This window comes from Mauremys mutica, chromosome 3 (genome assembly GCF_020497125.1).
Source record: "Mauremys mutica isolate MM-2020 ecotype Southern chromosome 3, ASM2049712v1, whole genome shotgun sequence".
Lineage (NCBI taxonomy): Eukaryota > Metazoa > Chordata > Testudines > Geoemydidae > Mauremys > Mauremys mutica.
Window position 1 is genome coordinate 169,150,433 of NC_059074.1, and position 9,142 is coordinate 169,159,574.

At 38.2% G+C, this 9,142-nt stretch overlaps 1 protein-coding gene across 5 annotated transcripts in view; it reads left to right on the forward strand.

Moving 5' to 3' along the window:
• The window catches only part of UBR2 (ubiquitin protein ligase E3 component n-recognin 2), a 113,464-nt gene extending 111,980 nt beyond the window's left edge, over positions 1–1,484 (forward strand). For all 5 annotated transcript variants that reach the window (XM_045010352.1, XM_045010351.1, XM_045010353.1 and 2 more), the window contains one exon: positions 832–1,484. In XM_045010352.1, coding sequence (XP_044866287.1) covers positions 832–973 — 142 coding nt within the window. In that variant the 3' untranslated portion in view covers positions 974–1,484. The remainder of the gene's footprint in view (positions 1–831) is intronic.
• The last annotated feature ends 7,658 nt before the right edge of the window (positions 1,485–9,142 follow it).

Genomic DNA, 9,142 nt, shown 5'->3' on the forward strand with positions numbered 1-9,142 from the left:
AAAGCTCACCTTTACATTGCTCTAATCCTGGTGCTGCTTTGTACTTGCTGTTCCCCCAGCCCAGGGGCTGCTTGTAACTTATGCCAGCATTTAACAGTCACGGGGAACTAAAACAGGCCAAGTTTTGTGTGTCATGAGGGTGGGTTTCCCCATCCCCTTCTGTATCAGTGTCACCTTTTGTCCACAATGCTTGCAGGAGATGAGGAAAATAGTGTATTTGCCCATGCATTGCCCGGTACACTCCTGCAAGGTCATTTTTACCTGGGTCAGATAAATGAAGCTTGTGCTATACCACTGGTGTTGTTTGACCATATAGTGGCCTCATTGCACCTGACAATTTGATCCTCTTTTTCCACTGGCTTCAGAAGGGAACCATGCCTTCCCTAAGCAATTTTATCCAGGTTTGCCATAATACATACATCACCTATAACCAGATAGCTCAAATATAGTGGGGTTGAGACGCATGCCATGATTGTCTCACCTTAATTTCTTCTGCTTTTATAGATATTTTTTTTCTCCAATATGCCTCCTACTGTGGGGGAGCATAGGGCCCAAAACTAAGTTAATATCTCTTCTCATCTTGAAGAGATGACATGTAAAGGGCTGTCATTTTTAATGATGCTCATTACACAAGATGAAAATTTTGTGTCTGTAAAGGGTCAGACGAAATACTACAGGATCAAGCTACTTTGGCATCAACTCTGTTGCAAAAATTGCCTTGAAAGTATTATTATACATATAGTAACATTAAAAGATCATGTAAGTGTTTTGTGTAAGTGCTCTATAACACTTCACAATTGTAAGTTTCCTAATAAAAGTAATCTTTTTCAGGCGTGGGAATCCCTTACACTTGTGCAAAGAACGGTTTAAAAAGATTCAAAAACTCTGGCAACAGCACAGTATCACAGAAGAAATTGGACATGCACAAGAAGCAAATCAAACACTAGTTGGCATTGATTGGCAGCATTTATAATTGGTTATCATCTGAAGACTGGAACTTTATTTATGATGATTTTTGTAACCCAGTAAATTTTTCAAACAAAAGAGGGATTAGGGGGAAAAAAATTGAGGAAAATAAAGAGACGATTCCAGTCCTTCTATTTAACCTTTGTTTTCCAATTTATTTTGTAAAGTTCTTGGTTACAATAACCATGTAAACTTTTTTCTATGTAAGCAGGTTTTACTAGTAGTATTATTTGCACTGTGCTTCCTTCACATGAAACCTCTTGGGGTATAGAACCTGGGCAAATGAACTTAAGTTTCTGGGACAAAAGAATGACTCTTCTTGGAAATCTGACTCTGATTTTTCTAATGAACTACAAGAGGGGGAAAAAAAACTGCTGAAATGGAGACTAGATTAAGCACAATTATGGATTGTGTTTTGCCCTTTGCTAATAATCTGAGCCGGTTTACTTTATTTATTATTCTGTGTTTTAATACTTAAACTGTGTACATGCAATGGAATAAAGTAAGGATGAAAATAATGTAGCAAATGGATGTATCTGTCTGCATCAGTGGATAACTCTTAAACTTGGTGTATCTAAAATTTATTTTTTAATTCATATTCTTGCAGATTTTTTTGCCTTCCAGTTGATTTTCTTTTTTCTAAAAGAACTAACACTAGCTTACAAGTAAAACAATTTAATTTAAAGCTTTTTCTGGAGCATTGCACTCCTTTCACATATTGTGTGGTTTGCAATTTGAATATAGCAGGGAAGCCCTTTCATTTTTCATAATGTGATTGTTTTCCCAAATTTAAAGGGTTGATATTGTGTTTTAGAAGATGTCTTAAGGCAATGGCAATACATTAAAAGTTTATTTTTCTTCATTTTTGACTTCCATCTTTGAAGGTGCAAATCCCACCTACATCTTGTTGCAGTTTACTAATTTCAGATCTTCAAATAGAAACCCTCAGACAAAAATGAATCATTTTCTCTGTATATGAAGTCATAGAGCATTTGTTTGCTCCTGTTCATTTCCTTTCAGTTGTACCACCAAGTACATTTACTTTTTGACATAGTAGACACTTGACTAAAGCGCTGTAAAGATGTTTGTCTATAGTATATTTTATAAATATATTCTATATCTGCACAGATTTTGCACTTGGTATGTGGGTGCCTGAAGGTATAGTTGTATGTAGTAAATGCAATGTTAGACCCCCGCTCAAGAAATCTCTAAATGACATGCTTTCTGATTGAAGGCATTAAGGCTATGGATTTTCTAAATTTTTGGTAAGTTATTAAAACAATTTATTTACCTAGTCCTGAGTTTTAATAATCAAAGTGATTATTTTACTGAGGTTTGCATTTGATTTCCTCTTCAGCCCAGACAAGCATCCTTTCAGTGGCTGCTGTCTTTATTTACAATAGGCTTGATTGGATTGTTTGCATTTTTACAGATTTAATGTTTCAGAATAATTCTGTATTTGTTTCAGTGTACAGGACAATTCTCCACAGGCTTGGAAGTAGTCTTGAGTTAAGATGTAGACAATACAAAATAGAGAAACTGAACAATTATCAACCCCTATTTCTTAAGGCCGGTATTAGATACGACATTCTTGTCTCTAGTGGCTCTTTGATCTTCATATATACACCTCACTCTTTTTTATAAGAAAGCTGCAAAATCTGCAGAAAGAAAATCAGCGTTAAAGTTCCATCAGTCTACCCTTCCTCTCCTTAGTTATATATCAGCTTCTTGCTGTGCATGTCATAACATTTTTTTTGTTCTGCAACACTATTCCTTTTACTGAAAGGCTTGCTGCTTCTGCTTTATTCCACCTTTCTAGGGAACTTCGTTAAAATTGCTTTGAAAAAAATCAGTTTTATCATGGGCATAGCTATTTCAGAAATAACAAAATGGTATCTGCCACAGTTCATTACACTGACAGATTTTCTGGGTAAATCAAAACATTGATAGAAGGCATTTTTCTCATTTTTCTGAGACGCAGAGAGTTGAATGGATTGATGGAATTATGGCTGCAAAAAATAGCAAAGTACACAATTTATCCTGTTTTCTGTAAATTTAGTCATTCTTACTTAAACTGTTTTCTTTTCTGATTTGTTTTGCATGTATTTATGTTCACCGTAGAAATATTTATATAACATGATTTCGGTATCAGGGAAGAAATACCTGTAATAAATCGGCTACAACTTTAATATCTGTGGACTACTTGTAAAATTTGGAATGTATCATATGTAAGGGGGGAAAAAAAGTTGCAAGTATCAAAATAAATGATTTAGGTGTTGGCATTAAATACTTCTAAAATCTTATTTATTTTTAGAAAAAGTTTTGCTGAACTTTGGAATTAACTTGGATTACCTTGTTGCTCCGTATTGTTAATCACAGGATAAGAGAAATACCTAGATATGCAACACCTGCAATTCCCTGACTAAAGATGATTATAATATTAGTGTCAATTACTTTAGTTAACTAACCCTGTCTTGACCTCTACCAAAAAGTCTGATCATCATTTAGCAGACTGATACATTTTTTTAAAGAGCTGATGAGTAAACACAATTAAAAGCTCGCTTGGAAGTAAATCAAATGGGGCAAACAAAGCCTGCTATTTCTTTCCCCAGGAGGCAGGATGTTGCTTTTCTGTTGCAAACTACTATGTACATAATTTTATTTATTTATTTTATTTATTTAGAATTCAGGTCTATCCTTCCTTTGTGCCTCATTCATAGCTGTCCAGAGGTTTGAGTCTCTTCCTCTTGTTCATGTCAGCTAATTACCTGGTAGCAGTTGTGCATAACATCTGTAATGAATGAATGTTAAACTTAAATAAGTTTACAACAATACACCTACTTAGTGAGTGAGACTCTCCGGAAGCCGCAAGCCTGTAGTAGAGCTTGCACAGAGTTTGCCTCCAAAACTGGTTCAGATTTTCCTCCAAGGGCCTTCAGACCAGACCCCACCTTACTCAGCCAAGCTAACACTTCTTTGCACTGTCCCTAGCCTGCCATGGGAAGCTGCCTCTTACTTTGGCGCAACAACCATATAGTGCAAGTTGTCTGCTGATGCCATTGGTCCCCATAAGTCTGCATTAACTACTCTTGCTGGTTTCTGTTGGTGAAGAGTAGCTCATGCTAGCTCCACTTCAATTCTCTTCTGCACCACCCCTTCTCCCCCTCCCCACTTGCATGCCCTTTTGTGTCCCTCAGAGGGCTTCCCATACTACCTTCTGCCTTGGTTAGTCCAGGATCCTTTTTACAAACCAGCATTGGCAGGGAGATGAACTTGGAGGATCTAATAGGTCTGTAAACACGATACCAATGGGCTTCCATTTTTTATTTTCTTTTTGATTTCCTGGGAATTTCAGTGTTCACAAATTTTAAAAAATTGTGAAAATAGGTAAAAACCAAAACAGAGAGAGGTGGGGAGCTATATTCATGAGGGTGTGAGGTGCTAGCAGTGTCGCAGTTGAGGAAGCCTCCTGCTCCTTGCATCATTGGGCAGTCTTGGCTGCCAGAACCCTGCTTCCTGCCTTTTGGACTCCCGCGCTGCACAGAGGAAGTGAACAGGACTGTGCTAAATCACTGGGATCAGGAGAGGAAAGGAAGGCTAAGCCCTGCAAGTACCAGCTCCCCTGCCAGAGGAGTCTCTTCCTGAGCCTGGCCCTTCAGCACAGCCCCATCTACTTCTCCTGCACATGCTCTGTCCAGCAGGGGAAGCAGACGGCCCTCTGTGCTCTGGGGCTGCGCTGAATGGCTGGGATCAGGAGGTGGCTCTGTTCGGCCAGAGACCAGTATGTATAGGGTGCAGCTCTCCACTCCCTGTGGGCCTGTCACTGCTGTGGTCAGGTAGTCTTGGCTGCCAGGACCTGGCACCCTGCCTGTCCAAAAAATTCTCAGATCCTGAAAAAGCCAAATAAATACGAGTTTTGAAAAAGACCAGGAGTTTTACTAAATAAATTGGAAACAATGAGGAGTCTGGTGGCACCTTAAAGACTAACTGCCACCAGACTCCTCATTGTTTTTGTGGATACAGACTAACACGGCTACCCCTCTGATACTTAAATAAATTGGTAAATACCAAGGACCTACAACAAGGGTTGGCAACCTTGGCCCACACCACGTCCCACAGCCCCCATTGGCCTGGAGTGGTGAACTGCGGCCAGTGGGAGCCGCAATCGGCCGAACCTGCAGACACGGCAGGTAAACAAACCGGTCTGGCCTGCCGGGGTGCTTACCCTGGCGAGCCGTGTGCCAAAGGTTGCTGACCCCTGACCTACAACTATACTAATAAATCTTCATACCTTGGATTGACTCCTCCTAGAGGGCTAACAACTGGCTTATTTACAACCCACCTAGTGGAACAATCTCCACTCACTAAGGCTCTTCACCTACACATTTCCTTCAAGCTGTCCGATGTGGTGAGGCCCAAATCTTCAATCCCACTCCTAACACTTTTCTACTTACTGGATCAACAGCACATATGTTGTTTTAATCAGACTACAGCAACTTAGTATCCTAGTACCCAGGTACCAAAAGGAAGTCTCATTGGATAAATATAAATGAATCATGACTATTTGTAGTCATTGGAGATCCCATGTAAAACTCTGCAGATCTTTCCGTTTGCTGACAATTCTGAAAAATCAAAGAAAATCATTTATTTTAAATGTATGATAAATATAAAAATTGAAAAAATTCATTTTTAGTAAAACAAATGTTTTGTTAAGATTTTGAGCTTTTAACATTTTAATTTTTTTAAATTGAAGACTATTTCAAAATGAAGTCACTTTGATTAAAAAGATTGAAATGTTTCATTTTGAAAACATCAAATGAACAGTTGATACCTGTTCCAAAAATTTTGCGGAGAGTGTTTTTGCCAAAACAATTGGGCAAAACTTACAGGACTTCACAAAACACTTCAGTTTTGCCAAATCTACATTTTTTTGCTAATAAAGAAAAAAAAAGACTAAAAAATGTCACTCAGCACTTGTCCCATCATACTTTGTGCATAAGCGTTTGGTGTTCTTGCATTATTCTTATTCTGGTATTTTGTTTTTTCTAAATTCTTCCTGTCATCTTCAACTGGATATTAATCTTCATTGCACTCCCAAACAGCTGCCACAACCCATTTCAGAGGTAACTGAATTTCAGTGGTAAAATACCTACGGCTTGGGGTATCAACGATGTGATTCAATAACGTAACTGTAATTAAAGATGTGTGTTGTAGTGAAAAAATTGCCAAACTATGGTTCTACTCCTGCAGCTGTGCAAGTGCATGGCTGCAGCAGCCCATCCATATACTATCAATTTTGGCATAGGAGCCTAAATATTGACATTTCTTCTGGGCTTAGACTTCCTATGGAAAACTCTAGCTAAGAGCACATTTTACAGCTGATACAAACTTCAAGACAACAGATATTTTTGAATAGTACAAATGTAATCACAAATTTAATCTTTTTTGTGTGTGTGTGAATAACTTCAAGTATTTTTTCTTAACTAGAATGAGAAGTTCAGACCTATAGAGGTGAGTGAAATTTTAACGTCTTTTTGTTGCATTTAATTTTCTGATGACAATATAAATCAATACTAAGTGATCCCAAATTAAACCTATAGTGTCATAACTTCATGGAAAAGGGAAAGAAATTATGCAGGGAATTTGTAGCACCAGGACTACCTCTGTCCTTGGTTTATTTGGACAATTGTAGAATAATTGCAAAGCAAATTAGGCGTGCAGCTGCACGCACATTTTGCATGCAAGATGGTTCGTCTACATTTTTTATAAGCTCTGGCTGTTAAGTCTGAGACTAATGATAATTTAATGTGCCACTAGGATAAATGGGACATTTCACTCCTCTTAGAACCAGTTTTTGTCTACCGAGCTACATTAGTTTCTGTACAAAAGGCTACTTTTGCAACTAGAAGGGCTCAGTTCTTTTTTTTTTAAATGAAAGTTTTGCGTTCTGCAGAATATGAAGGTGTCTTGGGGCTAGATCCTGTGTTTGTGCAGGGAGTTTAACACACCTTTATCTAGGATATGCTTGGCAGAAATAATGGTTTATTTAACATGATTATTCACTTCTATTTCATTGGCAGATTGTCGCATTCTGAAGCTATTTCTGTGATCTCTTACTTCTAGAATTATGCTTCATTTTTCTTCTCTGCTTTTTAATGGGAGATCTTACCATGACAGTCAGTTTGGAGAAGTATGTATCTCATACTTGACCTTTCCTATCCCACTGAAGAAAAATGCGGTGTGTTGGTCTCATTCTTTCCTATATCCTGCTGGTTAAAGTTGTTCTTAGTGGGTTTCAGGTGTGCCTGGTGTCTTCTGATTTCTGTTTCTAGTTGGTCACTGATTCTGTTTTGGGAGGGAGCAGTCTGACATATTCATTCTCTCTCTCTCTCTCCCTCCCTCTCTCCGTTGAGATTCAGTAGCCTCATGAGGGAGTGCAAAGCTTTAATTAGATGATCCTCTGCAAACCTGCCAGATAGTCCTTTTGTGCCGACTTTTCATAGTGCATTTAATTCTAATGCTGGCCTTTTCTGGAAGTCTGATTTTTCTGCAGCACCAGTCAGAATAATTATTCACTAATGGTGACACTGACATTCTAGTGGGCTAACATCCATAAGACAAATTGATTATGACTACTTTGGGGAGCCATGTCTGGTGGTTTAAGTACAGGATTGGGAGCGCACAAAGCTGGGTTCTATTCCTATGTTTGTGAGCACACCTACCTTGAGTACATTTTGAGTCCTAATTCATTAATGTTTGTAAAGTACTTTGGGATCCTCATATAAATGCATCAGTCAGTGAACATAATAGACGTGAAGTAAAATCTTGTGAAAGATTGCTACAAGTATGACTAGTTCCGATTTAACTGAAAATAAAGAGCTCTGCATTTCCCCACTGTTTATTTACCAGAAATAACTCTATCTAGGCATTCATCTCCCAGTAGGGGACCATTATCACATGACTCTTCTCTTCCGCTAGCCTTATCTCTTAATTAACTAATCTTTAATGCTCTTTAATTTTTTTAAGTAAGCATGTGATCTGTCCTCATTTTACATTGACTCAGTTAAGGGCAATGATTTTTTAAAAAATCTAGTAAAAATTCAGTAGTGTTGTTGGAATGCCTTTTTCTTTACTCCATCCTTGTAAATTGTCTTTAACAATTGCAGTTATTCTGGGGAGCCTAATATAGCCTTCCTATGCTACTTGCTAAGCTGCACGCACACAGAGAAGGGACCATTTGTTCAGTATTATCGGGTGTCCAGGGTAGTGTAATGCACGAAGGCTAATCTTATAAATTGTATTAAGGTTACTTAGGAACTATTTGCTCTGAGGAAGCGGTTTATGTTTCCCTCACTCGAACACTTTATCAAATAAATGTTCCATGTTGGTCAAATAAATGTAATTGATAATTCACACAGCAAAGGAGGCTATTTTATGTTTTAACAGTAAATGGCTGTTACTTAAGTGTTTAAAATTTAAAACCTTAAGCCAGTTTTCAAACCTGGATGCCTGAAGATAGGCTTCATTGAAGGTACCTTAAAACAGGGGTTCTCAAACTGGGGGTCAGGACCCCTCAGGGGGTTGCCAGGTTATTTACATAGGGGGTCGTGAGCTGTCAGCCTCCCCCAACCCCGCTTTGCATCCAGTATTTATAATGGTGTTAAATATATAAAAAGTGTTTTTAATGCATAAGCGGGGTCGCACTCAGAGGCTTGATATGTGAAAGGGGTCACCAGTACAAAAGTTTGAGAACTATTGCCTTAAAACGAAGTGATCTGATTTGTATTCGTTTTGGGCATGCCCACCTCCTACTGCAGTCAATGGGAACTGTAGGTGCTTCAACACCTTTTGGAAATCAGACCTAACATCAGTCATACAGGTTTGAAATCTTTATCCTTTATTATTATTATTTTAAATTAAAGTTTAAGTGGGGTGTTTTTTAATGCAATGGCTCTCTGGGTCAGATTTTTTTTTTAAAAAGTTAAATTGAATTGTAAAACCACTTGAATTGATTTTCAGAGACCCTGAGCACCTGCAGCTCTCACTGACTTCAGTTGTGCTTTTCATCACTTCTGAAAATCGGACCCTGGGAAATTATATTGTTCTTGAGGTCATTGGGAGCTGCTGGGTACCAGGACTTTTTAAAGTTAGGCCATTTACTTAGGTGCCTGAATAA